The sequence below is a fragment of the Equus asinus genome, chromosome X, assembly GCF_041296235.1.
Source record: "Equus asinus isolate D_3611 breed Donkey chromosome X, EquAss-T2T_v2, whole genome shotgun sequence".
In the NCBI taxonomy this organism is placed as follows: Eukaryota; Metazoa; Chordata; class Mammalia; order Perissodactyla; family Equidae; genus Equus; species Equus asinus.
The window spans coordinates 50,440,222-50,464,706 of record NC_091820.1 but is presented as its reverse complement, the minus strand read 5'-3'; the positions used below and the strand labels follow the sequence as shown (position 1 = coordinate 50,464,706).

The 24,485-nt window shown below is 38.0% G+C and overlaps 2 protein-coding genes across 2 annotated transcripts in view; both read left to right on the top strand.

The window, feature by feature from the left end:
• The window catches only part of MTMR8 (myotubularin related protein 8), a 182,138-nt gene that overhangs the window by 143,366 nt on the left and 14,287 nt on the right, over nt 1-24,485 (top strand). Inside the window, exon 14 of the transcript XR_011499631.1 lies at nt 1,689-1,768. The gene's annotated coding sequence lies outside the window, so the exon portion shown is untranslated. The remainder of the gene's footprint in view (nt 1-1,688; nt 1,769-24,485) is intronic.
• Nucleotides 1,683-24,485, top strand: part of ASB12 (ankyrin repeat and SOCS box containing 12) — a 38,582-nt gene continuing 15,779 nt past the window's right edge. The window contains exon 1 of the mRNA XM_070502054.1: nt 1,683-1,768. Coding sequence (XP_070358155.1) covers nt 1,751-1,768 — 18 coding nt within the window. The 5' untranslated portion in view covers nt 1,683-1,750. The remainder of the gene's footprint in view (nt 1,769-24,485) is intronic.

Genomic DNA, 24,485 nt, shown 5'->3' with positions numbered 1-24,485 from the left:
TGATCAGTTGTGAGGACAAGACTGACTCTAACTTAACTCAAAAAATTGTGCTGTCTGACTGAATGCCAGTTTGTTCATTCACATTGGGAGATAGACCTGTCCAGGGATCAGGCTCTTCATCCCCTCCTCCAGGGTCCCTTCTCCCCCCTGCCCAGCAAGAATCCTCACACATGTAGCCTCATGAACTCAGGAGTTATTTCCCCCAGGCTGCAAAATAAGCCAGTGATCTCTCCTTGCCCCATAGCAGAGCCTCCCCTTCTGGGAACTCACATGCCCAGGGCCTCCAGTGAGTAGAACACAGAGAGACTTAGGTTCTAGTTCTGGCTTTGCCGTTTACTAGCTAACATTAGCTAACTACCTATATGGTCTTGGGTAAGTCACTTCCCCTCCCTGAGCCTCAGAGGCCTCTTCTGAAAAATTGTGTAATAATTGTACTACTACACAAGGTGGTTTTGCAGATTAACTGAGCTAACATGTAAAGTATTACCTGGTAAAGTGCCTGACACACAAAAAAAGCAATGAAAATACATTAGTCATCCTCCTCCTACTTTCAATCCTGTTGCTGCTGATTAAACTGACCAATTCTTACTCTTAGGCTTCTTTTTTCCTCAGCTCCATTCAGGCCCCTTCCTACTCTTGACACATTGTCTTTAGACAATCAGATTACAATACAATAAGATTACAATACAATTTCTTAGTCATTCAGGCTACTGTTACAAAGTACCAGAGACTGAGTGGCTTATAAACAACAAATATTTATTTCTTACAGTCTGGAGACTGGGAAGTCCCAAGATCATGTTGCCAGCAGATTTGGTGTCTGGTGAGAGTTCGCGTTCTAGGAAACTATCTTTTTGCTGTAACCTCAGATGGTAGAGAGCAGAGAGAGAAACATGCTCTCTTATGACTCCTGAAATGGCACTAATCCCATTCATGAGGGTTCCACCTTCATGACCTCATCTAATCCTAATCACCTCCCAAAGGCCCCATCTCCTATTTGTATGGGGGGTAGAATTTCAATATATGAGTTTTGGGGGGACACAAACATTCAGTTAATAACAAGTGGATTAGGCTATGTCTCTCTTTTATAATTAACCAAGAAATCATTGTTCATTATATAATATTTTTAAAATACAGAGAACCAAAAAAATAAGCATCATAATTCCTCTATGAAAAGATAAATTTATATCCATGCATAGATAACAAAAATAGGATCATACTTCACACTCTTATATAAGTTTCTTGCTTAATTTAAACGTTTCCATGTCAATAAATATACATCAATATCATTTTTAGTAGCTACATAGTATCTCACTATATAAGCTATCGTTTATTCAACCAACTCCCTATTGTTTATCCAGGCTACAGCTTTTTTCCTACGATAAATTTCAATGTTGTCTTCCTGGACTATACCCTATTTCCCTTTATTGGAATTCAGCAACCTCCTTTCTGATTTAAGATATGCCCTTCCCTGAAGTGACCTATGCAGATGGATAATTCTATCTATCTGGGAAGATTTTTTTTTTTTACCAACAAACTGTCTAAGGGTAATTTGAGCTCCAGTTCTCAGTGTACTTTACTGTGTATGGGACATAAGCCTGAACTTGGAATCCATCTACTCTATAGCCCCAAGAACCCTCTGTGTTAGCTATAACCAAGGACATGGCAAGCTGGGTGCCCTATTTCCACAGCCTCCTGTTACCCAGTAAACGTCTGGTTTCACAGAGGAAAAAGTGTCAAGGGAACGCCGTGAATGAGAAATCACTTCTGGGTGAGTATCAGACCCCCCACTTACTGTGTTTCCTGGTTTGCAAAACAATAATAATCTCTACCTTGCTAGTCTCACACTGTGATTGTGGCAACAAATGGAAATTGTCACTGCAAAAGCATTTTGTAAATTTGGAGGTGCTTTGCAAATATAAATTGGTATTATTAGTTTAAATCTTCAAATCCTGTCCAACTGAACCAGAACTACTTTATAGAAGCAAGGAACCAAATAATCAAGAATTGACAGAGTATGCTTTTGGGCATTGGGGAAAAAAATGTCACTTGAGTATATGTAAGTCACAGCACATCTGAAAGGCTCCCTCATTTCTCAAGGACTTTGTTGCCTTATGTTTAAAACAGGTGGTTTGAACTAGGTGATTTCTAGGGAAAGATATTGAATACCTAATGAGTGGCTCATCTGTGCCAGGCCTTGAACTTGGAGCTTTAAATTTATTTTATGTGGCTTAAATAATCCTGTATCTGTAATATTAAATAGTCCTGTGTCTATGTTACCAAGCTAGTATGTAGGCTATTAGAACCCAAGACTTACTCTAAAATATTGTCTCCCTTTAGAATTTGTAGTATAAAATCTTATTGATTGCACTTCTGGTCCAGACAAGATGTAGACTCATTCCTCACTGCTCCTTCCAACTAAGTACAATGATAAAGCCTGGAAATAATGCAAGAGGCAACCAAAGGTTTGGGACCCCAGGACTTAAGTAACAAGAGAAAAAGGCAGTCCAGGTTGGGTATTTCCTAACCCCCAACCTAACAACAGAAGGCAGCCCAGGTAGGCTCATTTCTTCCCCAGATCAAACAAGGGCCTCTGACAAGAGGTGAGCCTGGCAGTATCAGCAAGGGGGGTTGATCAAGACACTACCCTCCACTAATAATAATCAGCTAAGTGAAGCAGTCTTCATCCCTGACCTTTCCTACCCAGAGACACTGGGGCAGCTAGGAGACTTCAACAAGAGAGGCCCTGCCACAACAAGGGCTCATCCCAGGAAGACCACTGGCAGGGGCGACCCTCTCAAAAGTAGGGACCAGCCAGGGAAGCCTCTGTCCTTTCAGGCTTGAGACTACTGTCCCCTACTGAGAAACACTGGGCAACAGGCCTGGGGAAAGCCCTTCCACCCTCTGAGGCAGCACAAGCAGAAACCAGTGGGAACTCCAGTGGCATCAGATAAATCAAGCAGAACAAAATATTACCACAAAGACTCAAACCTAAACTTCCATTGGAAACACAGCTGACAAAAGTAGGCCAGGATCTGCACACTAAAATTAAGGTGACTGTTAATAGAAGATTTAGAGAAAACCCAGAATCTCCTAACATACTAAACAAAATGTTCAGGATGCAATAGAAATTCACCTGTAATACCAACAGCCAGGAGAATAACAATTTGAATAAGAAAATACAACTGACATCGGCACTGAGATGAATCAGATGTTGAAATTACTTGACAAGGATTTTAAAGCTGCCATCATAAAATCTATTCAAAAATACAAAATTATTTTAAGACAAATGAAAAAGTAGAAATTCTGAGGAAAGAAATAGAAGATATAATAAAAAGAACCAAACAAATTATAAAACTGAAAAATACAACAATTTTTATTTTAAAGCCTCACTGGATGGAACAGTGGAGATAACAGAGGATAGAATCCATGAGCTTAAGGAGAGATCAACAGAATTTACTCAACCTGAAAAACAAGATCAAACTGACTAAAAAAGAAAATGAACAGAGCCTCAGGGACCTGTATAGTTTTTTTTTAAAAAAGCCAACCATTCATATCTTTGGAATCAGAGAAGGAAAGAAGAAAGAGAGCAGGGATGAAAGAGTATTTGAAGAAATAATGGCTGACAACTTCCCAAATTTGGTGAAAGATGCAAACCTACAGATTTAAAAAGCTGAGCAAACCCTAAAGAGAATAAACCCAAAGAAATCCATGCCAGGACACATCATAATTAAATTTCTGAAAACTAAAGACAAAGAAAAAATATTGAAAACAGCCATAGGTAAATGACACATTATCTATAGGATTTTATAGGGGAATACAAATTCAAATGAGAATGAATTTTTCATATGAAACTAGGGAAGCCAGAAAAAAGTGGGACATTTTTCAACTGCTAAAAGACAAAAACTACCAACTGCAAATTCTGTAGTCAGTGAAACTATCCTTCAGGAATGAATAAGAATCAGATGAACATCCTCAGATGAATGAAAACTAAAATAATTTGTTGCTTGCAGACCTACTCTTAAAGACGGGCTAAATGAAGTTCTTCAACAGAAAAGAAATTATAAAGGAAGAAATATTGGAACATTAGGAAGGAAGAAAGAACAATAGAAAAGAGAAATATGGGTACATACAATGAGTTTTATAAATTATATTTGACAATTGAACAAAAATTATAACACCATCTGATACTTATGACAATACCATTTTAAAAGTGGGAGGGTAGAGGAACCTAAATGCAAGTTAAGCTTCCACACTTCACAGAAGTGGTGAAATGTTAATACTCATAGGCTTTGATAAGTCACATACATATATTTTAATGCCCAGAGTGACCACTACAAAACTGTACAAAGAAATACACTCAGAAGCACTATACAGAAATCAATATGGAATCCTAAAAATGTTCAAGTAACCCACAGGAAAGCAAGACTAAGAACCAAAGGAAACAAACAAAAATAATAAAATGGCAAACTTAAGCCCTAACATATCAACAATTACCTGAAATGTAAATGGTCTAAATACACCAATCAAAAGACAGAGATTGGCAGAGTAGATTAAAAAACACAACCATATTATCTACTTTATATCAGAAACTTCAAATTCAACAAGATAAGTAGATTGAAAGTAAAAGGACAGAAAAATATTGGCTGTATTTACACCTAGTATATTTTATAACAAAATTACTATAACGTGGGATATAACATAATGATTATAGGATCAATCTATCAGAAAGACATAATAATCCTCAATGTGTACAAACCAAACAACAGAACCCCAAAATACATAAAATAAAAACTGATAGATGTGAAAGGAGAGATAGACAAACCCAAAATTATAGTTGGGGGCTTCAACTCCACCTCTCAGCAACAGATAAAACTACTAGACAGAAAATTAGTAAGGATATTGGACTTAAAAATACATTTAACCAACAAGATCTAATTGACATATATTCAGCACTCCACCCACAACAGCAGAATACATATTGTTTTCAAGGAATTGTAATCATACAGTCTGTGTGCTCTGATCACAGTGTAAGTAAACTAGAAATCAATAATAGAAATGCTAAAAATCTCTAAACATTTGATATTAAATTACACATTCTAAATAATCTGTGGGACAAAGAGGAAGTTTCAAAGGAAATTTTAAAACATATTGAAGGGCTTTTTGTTTCTGGCCCAGCATGTGAGGAGCTTGGAATTCATCACTCCATCCAAATTACAAGAAAAGAGCTGAACAAACTGAAAATTAACAACTTTTTTTTTAGATCCATCAAAGAATTGAGTTCACAGGGAAAGCAACTGCCCCCAAAATTGGAGAGAGAGTCATTTACAGAATAATGACAATTTACCAGAGCAGAAACATCCATGGGAACCAGTATCAGGTAGGAAAATTTAAAAATTAATTGAAGAATTGTTGGAGACTTAGTGTGGACAAGTTTAAGAGTTAAAAAAAAAAACCTCTAATGTACCACCACATTTTTATAAGTTTTACCACCAGGAGTCCTGCCAGCTTCTCACAATGCAGAATAGAGAAAAATCCTCCCATGCTTCTAGCAGAGAGAGGGGAAAGTAGCCATTTTGAAATAGACCTAGAGCATTCTGTCATTCTTAAGAAAGCCTGCTCTCAAAAAAAACTTTTCACCAGAACCTACTGACTGGTGTTTTGCCAGAGCCTAAATGAACTGGGAGAAGGGAAACACCCAATTCCAGTCCTCTCTAGCCTTCCTGTCTCAACTAATGGAGGTTGGGGAGGAAAATGAGAGGCACTACTAAGTCACAGCCCCGGGGCACAAGCTCACTAAAACACTGAGACCTAATCATAGGACAATAGAACACTCCCCACTGCCCCCACCCCATGTCTGACCACCACATCAATGAGACTCCTGTGTAGTAACAGGAATACAATTGAAAGAATTGTACATGACAGACCTTATTTAAGAAGTTTCTAGAAAAACCCAAAGACAACAGAAAAGACAAAAATGAGATCAGAGGAAATTTTACCCACTGACACCTACAGCTACAGGAAATAGTAATATGGCTTAACTCTTAGCCAGATAAATATAAAACCTCACACTACAGGACTATTTTCCTTAGTTCCTTTTACCCAGCACATCACATGTGTCTTTCAACAAAAAATTACTATGCATACTAAAAGCAAGAAACACAGTTTGAAAAGACAAAGCAAGCATCAGAACCAGACTCAGATATGGCAGAGATGTTGGAATTATCAGACTCAAAAATTAAAATAACTATTATTAATGCACTAAGAATGTTAATGAAAAATGGACAACATACAAGAACAGATGGGTAGTGTAAGCTGAGAGATGGAAACTCTAAGGAAGAATGAAAAAGAAATACTAGAAATGAAACATATGTAATAGAATGAATGAATAATGCCTTTGATGGGCTCATCAGTAGACTGGACACAGCCAAGGAAAAAGTCAGTGAGCTTGAAGAAATATCAATAAAAGCCTCCAAAACTGAAATGCAAAGAAACAAAAAAATGAAAAGTACATAACAGAATAACCAAGAACTGTGGTACAATTATAAAAGGTATGACATGGGTGTAGTGAGAATACCAGAAGGAGAAGAAAGAAAGAAACAGAAGCAATATTTGAAACAAGAATGACTGAGAATTTCCCAAAATTAATGATAGACACCAAACCACAGATCCAAGAAGCTCAGAGAATTCAAGAAGAATAAATACTATAAAAATCTATACCTCTGCATATCGTATGTAAAATGCAGAAAATCAAATACCAAGAACAAGTCTTGAAAGGAGCCAGAGGGGAAAAAACCCACCATACCTATAATGTAGCAACGATAAGAATTACATCAAATTCTCTTCAAAATCATGCAAGTACAAACAGAGTTGAGTAAAATATTTAAAGCGTTGAAAGAAGAAAACCACCAATCTAAAATTCTGTATTGGTGAAATTATCCTTTAAAAAATGAAGGAGATAAAAGCTTAAAGCAGCATGGTGGACTAGGAAGATCCAAGCCCTCATTTCCTCATAGAAACATTTTAAAAAACAACTAGAGGACTGAATGAAGTGACTTTATAAGAGTTCTGGATATCAGACAAATATGTATAGCAACCAAGCAAATGCCCAATCAAGAAAAAGCCACATTCCAAAAGCTAGGAAATTTTGTGGCATTTTTACTCACCCTTGGCCCACTCCCTCCCTGTCATGGGGTGGTATGAGGGAAGTGGGGGCCCAGTCCCCAGTTACTCCCTCAAACCAGAGGGAGAAGAATGGACGTAATTTGCAATGTTCTGACTTATCTGGGGGCTCCTTGAAGGATTGGTCTCTGTGTTGTTTAAAATGGAACTCAGATCTCAGGCTAGGAAAAGCCATAGGAAGCAGTGAACATAGCTCATGAAATTTGCAGGGGGACTACAAAGCCACAGACAATGGGGCCAAGAAAATACTGGTAGAGGAATACAATATAAGTGCTAAGGCCCTGAGAAGCTATGATGAGACTCAGGGAAATTATGAAATTTATAAGCAGCCACTTATTATCATAACACCTGCCCTACAAGAAATATTAAATAGAATCCTTCAAGTTGAAATGAAAGGATACTAGAGAGGAACTCAAAGTCATACAAAAAATAAAACTCTCCATGAAAGGTAAACATAGTGATAAACATGAAAACCAGTATTATTATAATTTCAGTTTGTTTTCATTTAAACTTTTCATTTTCTACATGATTTAAAAGACAGATGCCTAAAAAGTATTTACAAATCAATGTCAATGAGTACACACTGTATACAGATGTAATTTGTGACATCACTAACATAAAATAAGGGAGGCAGAGCTGTAAAGGGTAGTTTCTGTATGTAATTGAAGTTAAGTTGATATCAATTTAAAATTGATTATTGTAACTTTAAGATGTTTTTGGAATCCCTGTGGTAACCACAAAGAAAATGTATAGAAGATATGCAAAAGTCAGTGAGAAGGGGGTCAATATATGTCACTAAAAATCATCAACAGAACACATAGGAAGGCAGTAATGGAGAAAATGAAGGACAACAAGGTTATAAGATACAGGAAATAATTAAAAATTTCAATAGTAAGTTTTTCATCAACAGTAATTACTTTAAATGTAAATGAATTAAACTCCCCAATAAAAAGACATATTGGCAAAGTGAATTTAAAAAAAAAATAGAATCTAACTGTTGCTGCCAACAAGAGACTTGGCCTAGATTTAAGGACATGTATAGGTTGGAAAAGGATGGGAAAAGATATTTCCTAGAAATAGTAACCAAAAGAAGAGGGGTGGCTACAGTAATTTCAGACAAAATAGACTCAAAGTGAAAAACTGTTACAAGAGGCAAAGAAGAACATTATATAATGACAAAAGAGTCAATTCACAAAGAGATATAACAACATAAAGCTAGTAGAAATAAGGAAATAATAAAGATTGGAGGTTCGATAAACAGAAAATACAAAAATAATGAGGGAAATCAAAACCATGAGTCGGTTCTTCAAAAAGATCAACAAAGTTCACACACCTCTAGTTAGATTTACTAAGAAAAAAAGAGAAAAGGCTCAAATGTCAGAAATTAGAAACAAAAGAGTGGACATTACTACTAAGTTTATAGAGTTAAAAAGGATTATAAGAGCGTACTATGAATAATACATGCCAAAAACTTGGACAACCTAGATGAAATGAACAAATTCCTAGAAACATAAAACCTACCAAGAATAAACCATGAAGAAATAAAAATTTGAATAAACATATACCTAGTAAGGATATTGAATCAGTAATCAAAAACTTCCCAATGAAGAAAATCCAGTACCAGATAGCATCACTAGTAGACTTTAACAAACATTTAAAGAGGACTTAATCCAATTCTTCTTAAACTATCCAAAAACTTGAAGAGAATGGGATACTTACTACTTTATTCTCTGAGGCCAGCATTAGCCTGATACCAAAGCCAGACAAAGACACTACATGAAAAGTACAGACCAATATCTCTTTTGAATATTGAGGCAAATGTTCTCAACAAAATACTAGTAAACAGAATTGAACAGCACATTAAAAGGATTATACACCATGGCCAGATAGGATATATTCCTGGAATGCAAGAATGGTTCAACATACTAAAATCAATGTAATATAGCACATTTACAGAATGAAGGGAAAAAAAATCACATGATCATTTCAATTCATGAAGAAAACAAAATTCAATACTATTTCATGACAAAAAAAAAGAAACCTCAACAAACTAGGAATAGAAGGAACTATCTCAACACAACAAAGACCATATATGAAAAATCCATAGATAACATCATACTCAATAGTTAAAACTTTTACTCTAAAGTCAGAAACAAGACGATGCTTGCTCACACCATTTCTACTCAGCATAGTACTGGAAGTCCTAGTCAGAGCAACTAGGCAAGAAAAATAAATAAAAAGGATTCAAATTGGAAAAGAAGTGGTAAAATTATGTCTATCTATGTTTGAAGACATAAAGATATAAAATAGGTAAACTATAAAATGTAATGTTAGAATTAATAAGTGAACTTAGCAAAGTTGCAGGATACAAAATCAACATGCAAAAATCAGTTGCATTTCTATATGCTACCAATGAAAAATTCGAAAAGGAAAATAAGAAAGCAATTCCATTTATGAGAGCATGTATAATAATAAAATACCTAGGAATAAATTTAGCCAAGGAGGTCAAAGACATGTACCCTGAAAACTACAAAAGATTGCTGAAAAAAATTAAATAAAGCGCAAATTGAAAGACATTCATATTCATGGACTGGAAGAATTAATTTTTTTAAATGTTAATGCTACCCAAAGTAATCTACAGATTCAATGCAATCCCTATCAAAATTCCAGAAGCATTTTTGCATAAAGGGAAAAATCCATCCAAAAATTCATATTGAATCAAGGATCCCCAAAGAGACAAAATCAACTTAAAAACAAAGCTGGAGATCTCACACTTCCTGATTTCATAACTTATAGAAAGCTACAGTAATCAAAACAATGTGGTACTTGCATAAAGATAGACATATATAGCAATGGAATAGACTGGAGTGTCCAGAAACAAACTCTCATATGTATAGTCAAATGATTCTCACAGTAGTGCTAAGATCATTCAATAGAAATAGGATAGTCTTTTCAATAGGTGGTGCTAGGAAAACAATATTCACATGCAAAAGAATCAAATTGGAAAATATAAGGTGAAAGTTTCATGATATTGGATTTGGCAATTCTTGCTTGTATATGACACTAAAAGCAGAGGCAACAAAAGAAAAAATAGATAAGTTAGACTTCACCCAAATTAAAAATTTTTGTCCATCAAAAAGCATTAGCAACAGAATGAAAAGGCAACACAAGGAATAGAAGAAAATATCTGAAAATCATATATCTGATAAGGGATTAGTGCTTAAAATATATAAAGAAATCCTACAACTCAACAACAAAAACAACCTGATTAAAAACAGGCAAAGGACTTGAATAGACATTTCTCTAAAGAAGATATACAAATGGCAATGAATACATGAAAAGATGCTAAAATCACTAGTCATTAGGGAAATGCAAATCAAAACCACAATGAATGTCACTTCAAACTAATTCTAATCAAAAGAAAGCTGAAGAAGCTATATTAATATAAGAAAGAGCATACTTCACAGCCAAGAATATTATTAAGGATAAAGAGGAGAAGTACATAATGATGAAATGGTCAATTCTCAAAGACATAATCCTTAATGTGTATGTGCCTAACAACAAAGTGACAAATACATGAAGAAAAGACTAAGAGAAGTGCAAAGAGAGATAGATAAATCCCCTCTTACAGCTGGAGACTTCAACTCCCCTCTATCAGTACTTGACAAATCCAGCAGGCAGAAAATCAGGAAGGACATAGTTGAACTGAATAGCACCATCAAACAATTGGATCTAATTGACATACTTCATTCAACAAAAATAAATACATATTATCAAGCTGATATGGAGCATTCAATAACACAAACCACATTCTGGGCCATAAGACATAACTAATTCAAAAGAATAGAAATCAGGAGAGTAAGATCACCAAGATGGTGAAGTAGGAGACCCCAGCGTCCATCACTCAACAAAGATCAGCAATTAAACAGCTATCCACAAGCAAAAGCAGCGGAGAGAGCTCAGGAGTCCACTTCAGATTAACTTCAGCAGCAGATTGGAACAACAACAACAACAACAAAAACTAATAATAACCACATAAAAAGGGAAGGAAAAACAGCTTCATTTTGCCTGCATCATCACATCCCCCAGACTGGCACAGCTCAGAGCCAATAGAGAACTCCCCAGCTAGAAAGAGTTCCCCTCACCTGGAAAGGTAGGGCATAATGTGCAAGCAGCTTCCCCAGCCTTTTGGAGCACCAAATGAAGGACCCACTTCAGCTTCACCCTACCCAGAGACCAGCAAAGCTGAGACATATAGGGACAGCAAGGAACGAAGAAGAAGAGCAGGGGATACCAATATCAGCCATGCAGTAAGTGACTGCAGTTTGCAGTGAACTGCTTTGCAGAGGACCCAAACAGCTTTCACCACTGAAGAAACCAATAACCAGCACAGTCACTGCGGACTGCAGATTTTACCAGTTTTCAGCCCACAAGTATTCACATTTGTAGTTGCCAACCTCCTGAGTCCCTCCACTTGTCATGCTCCCCACACACCTGCCAGAAACCAAGATCTACTCTGACAGCCACTCCAGGCCTCTCCAGTTGTACAAGTGCATGACACCAGCCTAGAGTCACATGGATGACCCCCACTGCCATTCACACATTTGGGGCTAGCCCTTCCAGCTGTGCACTTGCATGCTGCTGGCCTGATTCTTATCTCTGGCCTCTACTGCTGTGTGCATGCTTGTGGGGAGATCCTGCAGCCACAGAAGTGCAGGTCAACAGCTAAGGCTCCCACAGCTTCCTGTGGCCTGAGTTCGGCCCTATGTCCATTCACTGGCCTGCACCACTGGGTTCACCCGCAGCTAGCCCCCCACTCCTGAGCTCTGCATGTGAATGCCCCTGGCAAGGCCCTCATTGCTAGCCTCCACTGCCATACATATGCCAGTCAGGAAACCCTGCAGCCCCAGGAGTGCATGTTGACAGGCAGCCCCTGAAGCTGCTTGTAAGTCTAGATTTGGCCCTAACTTCTGTCAGGGAACCATTGGGCTCACCTGCAGCTAGCCCCTCCAGCTATGCACTTGCATGCCCCCAGCCCGCCTCCTTACACCAGCCTCTACTGCTGTGCACATGCATGTGGGAGACTCTGCAGCCACAGGAGTGCATGCCAACAGCCAGGGCCACTGCATCTACAACTGGCCCAGGTTCTTGCTGCTGGTCATGACGCCCACCTCTATATGTGTGTCTACAACAATCCCCTGCCAATACACGGGAATCTCCATCAGACGCTTGCAGCTGAGTGTGTGCACACCACTGGCTGCAGCCACCAACAATGCCTGCCCAGGTCTGTAGCTGGTGAAACTGGAGGTGCTTCTAAGGATCCCAACAGCCCTTACAGTCACTGCAGACCCCCACAGTGCATTAGAAGTACCATGCATTTGTCAATGCTGTGGACACCAGCAGCCAGAACCAATGAGATATCATACCCCCCATCTGAAGCTGCCACATGACTCTGTACTTGGCATCCTGCACCAGTAGACCCAAGGTCATAGAAGGCTCCAGCATGCCCTTACCCACAGGTAAAGGGTATTCTTTATCAAAGTCAGTCCATAAAGTCTGAAAGAGATGACTGGTTCTTCAAATGTATAGATACATACACAAGGCTACAAGGATCATAAAGAATTAGAGAAACATGAATTCACCAAAGAAACACAGTAAACCACCACTAACTGGCCAAGAAAAAAAATAGAGATATAGGAATTTCCTGACAATGAATTCAAAATAATTTTTCTGAAGACATTCAGAGAGCTACAAGAGAACACAGATTAATGATTTAACTATATCAGGAAAACAATACAAAGACAAAATAAGAAATTCAACAAAGAAATAGACAACATAAAAAAAATTTGGAGCTGATATACAATGACTGCACTAAAGAATTCAATAGAGGGCCAGCCCCATGCCAAGTGGTTAAGTTCATGTGCTCCACTTTGGCAGCCCAGAGTTTCACTGGTTTGGATCCTGGGTACAGACATGGTACCACTCATCAGACCATGTTGAGGTGGTGTCCCACATAGCAGAACCAGAAGGACCACAACTACAATACACAGCTATGTACTGGGGGGCTTCAGGAAGAATAAGAAGGAAAAAACATTGGCAACAGATGTTATCTCAGGTGCCAATCTTTTTTTAAAAAAAGAAAAAAGAGAGAAGGAGGAAGGGGCAGAGCAAAATGGCGGGGTGAGCTGACCCGGGATTCTCTCCCCTCCAAAATACAACAAAAGATTGGAAGAACTGAATTTCAGAGAATAAACTTAATGTCAGCTCGTCAGAGACCTACAATACCAAGAAGGCGGAGATCATAAACCCTACTTACAGCCTCGGAGGCGCTGGAACGGTAGGAGAGAACATCGCTCCCTCCCCTAGAGTCTGCGATCACTGTGGCGCGGGTTGGGAAGGAGCAGGGGAGGGGTCGCGCGACCCGGGGATCATCCAGGACTCCTGCCCTGGTTGAGTGGAAACCCGCTGATGGGGGGAAAGCTTCTGTCCGCGGGGACCCCATAAACCAAGGGCCTTGGGAGACCAGAGAACAGAACTGATCTGAACCCAGACCAGTGCATGTGAGTAACACCCCCTCCCCCCAGCAAAGCCAGTGGGCGCAGCCATCTTGTCCCAAGGCGGAGAGCTCATAACACGCGGCTCTCGACCCCCATCTAGTGGCGACAGGCTGTAACTGCAACCGAATTCTACCACCATGTGAAAAAACTGCTCCTCTACCATCCAGCAATTTATAAAAGTCCCAGACCAGAAGGAAAACAATAAAAACATAGAATTAAGTCCTGAGTACTTGGAATTAGGTAAACTAAGTGATAATGAGTTCAGAGCAGCTATAATCAAAAAACTCAATGAGGTAGAGAGAAAGATAGAGAAACAAGCCAAGTTCTGGAGTTACTTCACAAAAGAGTTTGAAATCATGAAGAAGAATTAAACAGAATTACTTGAGATGAAAAACACAATAGAACAGATAAAACAGAATACGGATTCCCTGAATGCCCGTGTAGACACCATAGAAGAGCAAATTAACATAACTGAAGATAGACAGGCTGAATGGCTCCAGACAGAGGAAGAAAGAGAACTAAGAATTTAAAAAAATGAGGAAAATCACCGAGAGATAATGGATTCAATGAGGAGTAAGAACATAAGGATCATAGGAATTCCCAAGAATATGGAAAAGGAAAATGGAGCAGAAAGTGTGTTTAACGAAATTATTGAAGAGAACTTCCAAAATCTAGGGCTCGACGGAGAAATGTGTGTAGAGGAGGGTTTTAGATCTCCTAGATTTGTCAATGTAAAAAGAGCTACCCCAAGGCACATAGTAGTAAAATTGGCAAAAAGGAAAGGTAAGGAAAAAATACTCAGGGAAGTAAGAAAAAAAAAGAGAATAACCTATAAAGGAGCCCCTACCAGACTGTCAGTGGATTTCTCTACAGAAACCCTACAAGCTAGGAGAGAATGGAGTGACATATTCAAAGCTTTAAAGGATAAAAATCGTCAGCCAAGAATACTCTATCCAGCAAGAATTTCCTTCAGATATGAGGGAGAAATTAAATCTTTTCCAGACAAACAAAAGTTAAGGGAATTTGTAACCAAAAGCCCTCCATTACAAGAAATCCTCAAGAAGGCTCTCATACCAGAAAAAAGAAAAAAGGGAGAAAGGGGACACGATCCACAGACTAGGGAGACCGATGGATAGAACCAGAACAGGATAGCAATTATGCAATTATAGCATTAGGGTAAAGGTAAGGAAACTACCAAAGCAAGGACGATCTTATCACTCTAACTACAAATTAATAAGACGAGTTGGAATATAAAATGAAAATAATTATTTAGGAGGGGAAGAGCAAAGGGTCTAAATCAGTATTGGTCAAGTAAGTAAGAGACCACCAGAGAATAGACTACATTATACACGAGATTCTAAATACAAACTTCAAGGTAGACACTAAAATAAAGTACAGAACAGAGTCACAAATCATAAATAAGGAAAAATCTAAGAAACCCAGCATAAGAAATTGCAGTATTAAATGGGTAGTTTAAAGCAAACAGGAAAAGAAACACAGGAAAACAAGATAATGAGCGACAGATTAACAGCATTAAGTCCACATGCATCAATAATCACTCTCAATGTGAACGGATTGAATTCTCCAATAAAAAGACACAGAGTGGCAAAATGGATTAAAGAACACGATCCAACAATTTGTTGCCTCCAGGAAACACACCTCAGCCCCAAGGACAAACACAGACTCAGGGTGAAGGGGTGGAGGACAATACTTCAAGCAAATAGCAAGGAAAAAACGGCAGGTGTTGCAATTCTTATATCGGGCCAAGTGGATTTCAAAATAAGACAGGTAAAGAGAGACACAGAGGGACAATATATAATGATCAAAGGGACATTTCATCAAGAAGAAATAACGCTTATAAATATCTATGCACCCAACACAGGAGCACCAATATTCATAAAGCAACTATTAACAGACCTAAAGGAAGATGTTAAAAACCACACAATAATAGTAGGGGACCTCAACACCCCACTCACATCAATGGACAGATCATCCAGACAGAAAATCAACAAGGAAATAGTGGAGCTGAATGAAAAACTAAAACAATTGGACCTAATAGACATATATAGATCACTTCATCCTAAAACAGCAGATTACACATTCTTCTCAAGTGCACATGGAACATTCTCAAGGATAGACCATATGTTGGGAAACAAGGCAAGCCTCTACAAATTTAAAAAAATTGAAATAATAACAAGCATCTTCTCCGATCATAGTGCTATAAGGCTAGAAATTAATTACAAGAAAAAAGCTGAGAAAGGCACAAAGATGTGGAGACTAAACAACACACTACTGAACAAGCAATGGATTATTGAAGAAATTAAAGAAGAAATCAAAAAATACCTGGAAACAAATGAAAATGATAGCATGCCATACCAACTCATATGGGATACAGCAAAAGCTGTATTAAGAGGAAAATTCATCGCAATACAGGCACATCTTAACAAACAAGAAAAATCCCAAATAAGCAAGCTTAAAGCACACCTAACTGAACTAGAGGAAAAAGAACAAATGAAGCCCAAAGTCAGCAGAAGGAGAGAAATAATAAAAGTCAGAGTAGAAATAAATACTATTGAAACGAAAAAGGCAGTAGAAAGGATCAATGAGACAAAGAGCTGGTTTTTTGAGAAGATAAACAAAATTGACAAACCACTAGCCAGACTTACAAAGAAAAAAAGGGAGAAAGCTCAAATAAACAAAATCAGAAATGAGCGAGGAGAAATAACAACAGACTCTGCAGAAATACAACAGGTTATAAGAGAATACTACAAAAAACTATATGCCAACAGAATGGATAACCTAGAGGAAATGGATAAAGTCTTGGACTCCTACAATCTCCCAAAGCTCACTCAAGAAGAAGCAGACAATTTGAACAGACCAATCACAAGGAAAGAGATTGAAACAGCAATCAAAAGCATACCAAAGAATAAAACCCAGGAGCAGATGGCTTTCCAGGGGAATTCTACCAAACTTTCAGAGAGGATTTAATACCTATCCTTTTCAAGCTATTCCAAAAAATTAGGGAAGATGGAACACTTCCTAACACATTCTATGAGGCCAACATCATGCTGATACCAAAAGCTGACAAGGACACCACGAAAAAAAGAGAACCACAGGCCAATATCACTGATGAACATAGATGCAAAAGTTCTAAACAAAATTTTGGCAACCAGAATTCAGCAATTCATCAAAAGGATCATACATCATGATCAGGTGGGATTCATACCAGGGACACAGGGATGGTTCAACATCCGCAAATCAATCAACGTGATGCACATCAACAAACTGAGGAATAAAAACCACATGATCATCTCAATAGATGCAGAGAAGGCATTTGACAAGATCCAACAGCCATTTATGATAAAAACTCTGAACAAAATGGGCATAGAAGGAAACTACCTCAACATAATAAAGGCCATATATGACAAACCCATAGCCAACATCATACTCAATGGGCAAAAACTGAACGCCATCCCCCTGAAAACAGGAAAGAGACAAGGATGCCCTCTATCACCACTCTTATTTAACATAGTGCTGGAGGTCCTGGCCAGAGCAATCAGGCAAGAAAAAGAAATAAAAGGAATCCAAATATGGAGGGAAGAAGTGAAACTCTCGCTGTTTGCAGATGACATGATCTTATATATAGAAACCCCCAAAGAATCCATTGGAAAACTGTTAGAAGTAATCAACAACTACAGCAAAGTTGCAGGGTATAAAAGCAATTTGCATAAATCAGCATTTCTATACTCCAGTAATGAACCAACAGAAAAAGAACTCAAGAACACAATACCATTCACAATCGCAACAAGAAGAATAAAATACCTTGGGGTAAATTTAACTAAGGAAGTGAAGGACCTATATAATGAAAATTACAAGGACTTTCTGAGAGAATTAGATGACGACATAAGGAGATGGAAAGACATTCCATGTACATGGATTGGAAGAATAAACATAGTTAAAATGTCCGTTCTACCTAAAGCAATCTACAGATTCAACGCCATCCAAATCAGAATCCCAATGACATTCCTTACAGAATTAGAACAAAGAATCCTAGAATTCATGTGGGGCAACAAAAGACCCCGAATTTCTAAAGCAATCCTGAGAAAACAGAACAAAACGGGAGGCATCACAATCCCTACTTCAAAACATACTACAAAGCTACGGTAATCAAAACAGCATGGTAGTGGTACAAAAACAGGTGCACAGATCAATGGAACAGAATTGAAAGCCCAGAAATAAAACCACACATATATGGACAGCTTATCTTTGACAAAGGAGCTGAGGGCATACAATGGAGAAAAGAAAGTCTTTTCAACAAATGGTGCTGGGAAAACTGGAAAGCCACATTTAAAAGAATGAAAATTGACCATTCTTTTTCACCATTCACCAAAATAAACTCAAAATGGATCAAAGACCTAAAGGTGAGACCTGAAACCATAAGCCTTCTGGAAGAAAACGTAGGCAGTACACTCTTTGACATCAGTATTAAAAGGATCTTTTCGGACACCATGCCTTCTCAGAGAAGGGAAACAATAGAAAGAATAAACAGATGGGACTTCATCAGACTAAAGAGCTTCTTCAAGGCAAATGAAAACAGAACTGAAACAAAAAACAAACCACTAACTGGGAGAAAATATTTGCAAGTCATACATCCGACAAAGGCTTAATATCCATAATATATAAAGAACTCTCGCAACTCAACAACAAAACATCAAACAACCCAATCAAAAAATGGGCTGGAGACATGAACGGACATTTCTCCAAAGAAGATATACTGATGGCCAATAGGCACATGAAAAGATGCTTATCATCGCTGATCATCAGGGAAATGCAAATCAAAACTATACTAAGATATCACCTTACACCCGTTAGAATGACAAAAATATCTAAAACTAATAGTAACAAATGTTGGAGAGGTTGCAGAGAAAAAGGAGCCCTCATACACTGCTGGTGGGAATGCAAACTGGTGCAGCCACTATGGAAAACAGTGTGGAGATTCCTCAAAAAATTAAAAATAGAACTACCATACGATCCAGCCATCCCACTACTGGGTATCTACCCAAAGAGCTTGAAGTCAGCAATCCCAAAAGTCCTATGCACCCCAATGTTTATTGCAGCATTATTTACAATAGCCAAGACATGGAAGCAACCTAAGTGCCCAGCAACAGACGAATGGATAAAGAAGATGCGGTACATATATACAATGGAATACTACTCAGCTGTAAAAAAGCACAAAATCATTCCATTTGTAATAACATGGATGGACCTTGAGGGAATTATGTTAAGTGAAATAAGCCAGCGAGAGAAGGATAATCTGTGTATGACTCCACTCATATGAGGAATTTAAAATTATGGACTAAGAACAGTTTAGTGGATACCAGGGAAAAGGTGGGGTGGGGGGTGGGCACAAAGGGTGAAGTGGTGCACCTACAACACGACTGACAGACAATAATATACAACTGAAATTTCACAAGATTGTAACCTATCATTAACTCAATAAAAAATTTTTTTAAAAAAAAGATGTGGCTAAGACCAATGTTGAAGAGTGTACTCCCTATATTTTCCTCTAGGATTTTCATGGTTTCCGTTTTTACATTCAAATCTTTCATCCATTTGGAGTTAATTTTTGTGTATGGTGCAAGATAATGGTCTACTTTCATTCTTTTGCATATAGCTGTCCAGTTTTCCATATACTATTTATTGAAGAGACTTTCCTTTCTGTATTGTGTATCATTGGCTCCTTTGTCAAAGATTGACTGTCCATAGATGTGTGGTTTTATTTCTGGGATTTCAATTCCGATCCATTGATCTGTCTGTTTTTGTGCCAGTACCATGCTGTTTTGATTGCTATAGCTTTTTAATATGTTTTGAAGTCAGGGATTGTGATGCCTCCAGCTTTGTTCTTTTTTCTCAGGACTGCTTTGGCTATTCGGGGTCTTCTGTTTTCCCATATAAATTTTTGGATTATTTGTTCTATTTCTGTGAAGAATGTCATTGGGATTCTCATTGGGATAGCATTGAATCTGTAGATTGCTTTAGGTAGTATGGACATTTTAACTATGTTTATTCTTCTGACCCATGAACATGGAATAGCTTTCCATTTCTTTGTGTCTTCCTCAATTTCTTTCAGTAATGACTTACAGTTTTCGGTGTACAGGTCTTTAACCTCTTTGGTTAAGCCTATTCCTAGGTATTTTATTATTTTTGTTGCAGTGGTAAATGGGATTGTATTCTTGATTTATTTTTCTGCTACTTCATTGTTAATGTATAGGAATGCAACTGATTTTTTAAAATTGATTTTGTAACCTGAAACTTTGCTGTAGTTGTTGATTATTTCTAGTAGTTTTCTGGTGGATTCTTTAGGGTTTTCTATATATAGAATCACATCACCTGCCAAGAGCAAAACTTTCACTTCTCCTTTCCAATTTAGATTCCTTTTATTTCTTTTTCTTGCCTAATTGCTCTGGCCAGTACTTCCAGTACTATGTTGAATACCAGCAGTGAGAGTGGGAAACCTTGTCTTGTTTGTGTTCTCAGAGGGATGGCTTTCAGTTTTTCACCATTAAGTGTGATGTTGTCTGTGGGTTTGTCATATATGGCCTTTATAATTTTATGGTACTTTCCTTCAATACTCACTTTTTTGAGAGTTTTTATCATAAATGGATGTTGGATGTTGTCAAATGCTTTCTCTGAATCTATTGAGATGATCATGTGATTTTTATTCCTCATTTTGTTAATGTGGTGTATCTCATTGATTGATTTGCAGATGTTGAACCATCCCTGTGTCCCTGGAATGAATCCCACTTGATCGTGCTGTACGATTCTTTTAACGTTTTGCTGTATTCGGTTTGCCAATATTTTTTTGAGGATTTTTGCATCCAAGTTCATTAGTGATATTGGCCTGTAGTTTTCCTTCTTCATGTTGTCCTTGTCTGATTTTGATATCAGACAAGGCCTCATAGAATGTTGGCCTCATAGAACGTGTTAGGAAGTGTCCCATCTTCTTCAATTTTTCAGAATAGTTTGAGAAGCATTGGTACTAAATCTTCTTTGAATGTTTGGTAGAATTCTCTAGAGAAGCCATCTGGTCCTGGACTTTTGGGGTTTTTGATTACTGTTTCAATCTCTGTACTTGTGATTGGTCTGTTCAGATTCTCTGTTTCTTCTTCATTCAGTTTTGGGAGGTTATATGAGTCTAGGAATTCATCCATTTCTTATAGGTTATCAAATTTGTGGGCATATAGTTTTTCATTGTATTCTCTTATAATCCTATGGATTTCTACTGTATCTGTTGTAATTTCTCCTCTTTCACTTCTAATATTATTTATTTGAGCCTTCTCTCTTCTTTTCTTGGTGAGTCTGACTAAAGGTTTGTCCATTTTGTTTATCACCTCAAAGAACCAGCTCTTAGTTTCATTGCTCCTTTTCACTGTTTTTTAGTCTTTATTTCATTTATTTCTCCTCTGATTTTTATTATTTGCCTCCTTCTGCTGACTTTGGGTTTGTCTTTTTTTCTTTTTCTAGCTCTTTTAGGTGCATTTTACGATTACTTATTTGAGATTTTTCTTGTTGTTGAAGTGGGCCTGTATTGCTATGAATTTCCCTTTTATGACTGCTTTTGCTGCATCCCATAGGAGTTGGTATGTTGTGTTTTAATTTTTGTTTGTCTCCAGGTATTTTTAATTTCCTCTTTGATTTCTTCAATGATCCAATTGTTGTTCAATAGCATGTTGTTTAGTCTCCACATGTTTCTGACTTTCCCAGTTTTGTTCTTGTGTTTGATTTCTAGCTTCATAGCATTGTGGTCAGAAAAGATGGTTGGGATGATTTCAATCTTCTTGAATTTATTGAGGCTTTCCTTGTTACCCAAAATATGGTCTATCTTTGAGAATGTTCCATGGGCACTTGAGAAGAATGTATATTCTGCTGTTTTGGGATATAATGCTCTGTATATGTCTATTAAGTCCATCTGTTCGAGTGTTTCATTTAAATCTACTATTTCCTTGTTGACATTTTGTCTGGATGATCTGTCCATTGAAGTAAGTGGGGTGTTGAGGTCCCCTACTATTACTGTGTTACTGTTAATTTCTCCCTTTTGGTGTTTTAATAATTGCTTTATGTACTTTGGTGCCCTTATGTTAGGTGCATACAAATTAAGTGTTATATTCTCTTGGTGGAATGTATCCTTTTATCATTAAATAATACCCCTCTTTGTCTCTCATTGTCTTTTTTAACTTGAAGTCTGCTTTGTTTGATAAAAGGATGACAAACCTGTTTTCTTTTTTTGGCCATTAGTTTGGAGTGTTGTCTTCCATCCCTTCTCTCTAAGCCTATGTTTATTTTTATAGCTGAGGTGCGTTTCCTGGAGGCAGCATATCTTTCGGGTCTTTGTCTTTAATCCATCCAGCTACCCTGTGTCTCTTGATTGGACAGTTCAGTCTATTTACATTTAGAGATATTATTGTTATATGAGGGTTTAATGCTGCCATTTCATCTCTTGTTTGCTGGTTGTTCTATGTTTCCACTATTTCTCTTCCTTTGTATTTCTGACTGCCATTTCATTTTATTGGTTTTCTGAGAGCGATTTCTCAGTTTGGTCTCTTTTTGCGTATTATGGCTCTGCTCTGATTTTTGATTTAGTGGTTGCCGTGGGGATTGTATGAGAGATATTGGAGATGAGATAGTCCATTTTCTTTTAGCCTCTTATCTCCATTAACCTAAACAGGTTACTTCCCTTTCCTCTCCCCTTCTGAGTAATTCCTGTTACATATTGTTCTCTTTTTAATTCTGTGATTTTGTGGCTAAGTTTTATCATTACTTTTGATATTTTCTTTCCCTTTGTATTTTAAGTTGTAATTGAGCCTTTGCCTCCCTGTTCTAGTAGAGAGCTGCAGGTTTCAGATCATGTCTGTCTATTTATCTCCTTGGTCAGAGCTTAGTGGACCTTTGCCTTTTTGTTGCCAGTGTGAGGACATCTTTAATTATTTCTTCTAGGGGAGGTCTAGTGACAATGAACTCCCTCAGGTTTTGTTTATCTGAGAAAGCTTTTATTTTCCATTGTATCTGAAGGAAAGTTTTGCTTGATAGATTATTCTTGGCTAAAAGTTTTTGTCTTTCAGTATTTTAAATATATCATTCCATTCTCTCCTAGCCTGAATGGTTTCTGCTGAGAAATCCACTGAAAGCCTGATAGGGTTTCTGTTGTAGGTTATTTTCTTCTGCTTTGCTGCTCCTAATACTCTTTCTTTATCCCAAACTTTTGCCATTTTTACTATTATATGCCTTGTAGAGGGCCTTTTAGCATTGATAAAGTTGGGCATTTGATTAATTTCATTTATCTGTGAATCTGAATCCATCAACATGTTTGGGAAGTTCTCAGCAATTATTTCTTTGAACAAGCTCTCTGCTCCTTTCTCCCTCTCTTCTCCCTCTGGGAAACCTATAATCCTTATGTTGTTTTTCCTAATTGAGTTAGATATTTCTCGAAGAATTCCTTCATTTTTTAAAAATCTTACTTCTGTCTCTTCCTCCACCTGTAGAATTTCTACATTTTTATCCTCAAGAAGACTAATTCTTTCCTGCATAAGATCAATTCTATTTCTTAATGATTCTAGATTATTTTTTATTTCATTAATTGTGTTTTCCATATCCAGAATTTCTGCTTGATTTTTTAATATAGTTTTAATCTCCTTGGTGAAGAGATTAATTTTATTGCTGAGCTCCTTGAATTGTCTTTCTGTGTTTTCTTGTAAGTTGTTGTGCTTCCTTACGATGGCTATTTTGAATTCTCTGTCATTTAGGTTGTATATTTCTGTGTCTTCAGTGTTGGTTTCTGGAGACTTGTCATTTTCCTTCTGGTATGAATTGTTGCTGCAGTTTCTCATTGTGTTTGATGAACTAATCTTTTGTCAGGGCATTTGTGGTACTCTTAGGATGCAGATTCCCTCTGTTCCTGCTAGTGGGGAGCAGGAGCAGTGTTTCTGGCCCCAACCCATCTGCTGGAAGCTGTGGAGGTATTACAGGTGCTTGCTCCAGCCTGGGATGCATTCAGGCACTTGTGTGGACTGTCCTTGTTGGGCAGGGCTTCCTTGATATGCTATGGCTACTCTTTGGCACCTCAGGGGTGCTCTGAGCTCCCCCTCCCCGCCAGAAATTGATCACCAGTGGGCTCAAAGCTACTGTGCCTATTCCCGCAGCCACCTGGGACACGTTCCCTCTTTGGGAGAGCAGCTGCACTGTGAGTGCTTCCATGTGCCTGGGAAGTGTTTGCCCCAGAATAAAACCTGCTGAGGTCCCTGTTTATGATCCGCAGTCCATGGGGCCACTAAGCTTGGCTGGAGGGGCTTCCTTGCTGGGATCCAGGCTATGGCTGCTTTTTGATGGCACAGGGGCATGGTGGGCTCCCTCTCTCCATGGGAGAGTGACCATGAGCAGGGGTTAAGGGTTACCACCTCTACCTCTTATGGTCTCCCCGCTGTGTGTTCCCACTTTCTGGGTGCTTGCACCAGGTTGAGAAACATTTGTGTGCATGCACAGGGCTCCAGGAGAGAGCACGGTGTGCTCACCTATCTCCAACACTTCCCAGGGGGCCAGTCCATCCACCCTCAGATGTATAGCTGCATGCGTCTCTCAGACATCCTGTTGTGCTGTGTGGGCTTCCTCCATTGGTCAGTGAGTTTTCATTTAGTTTTAGTTCAAAAGGGGGAGAGATGAAGGGAACACCTCACTCCACCATGTTGCTGATGTCAC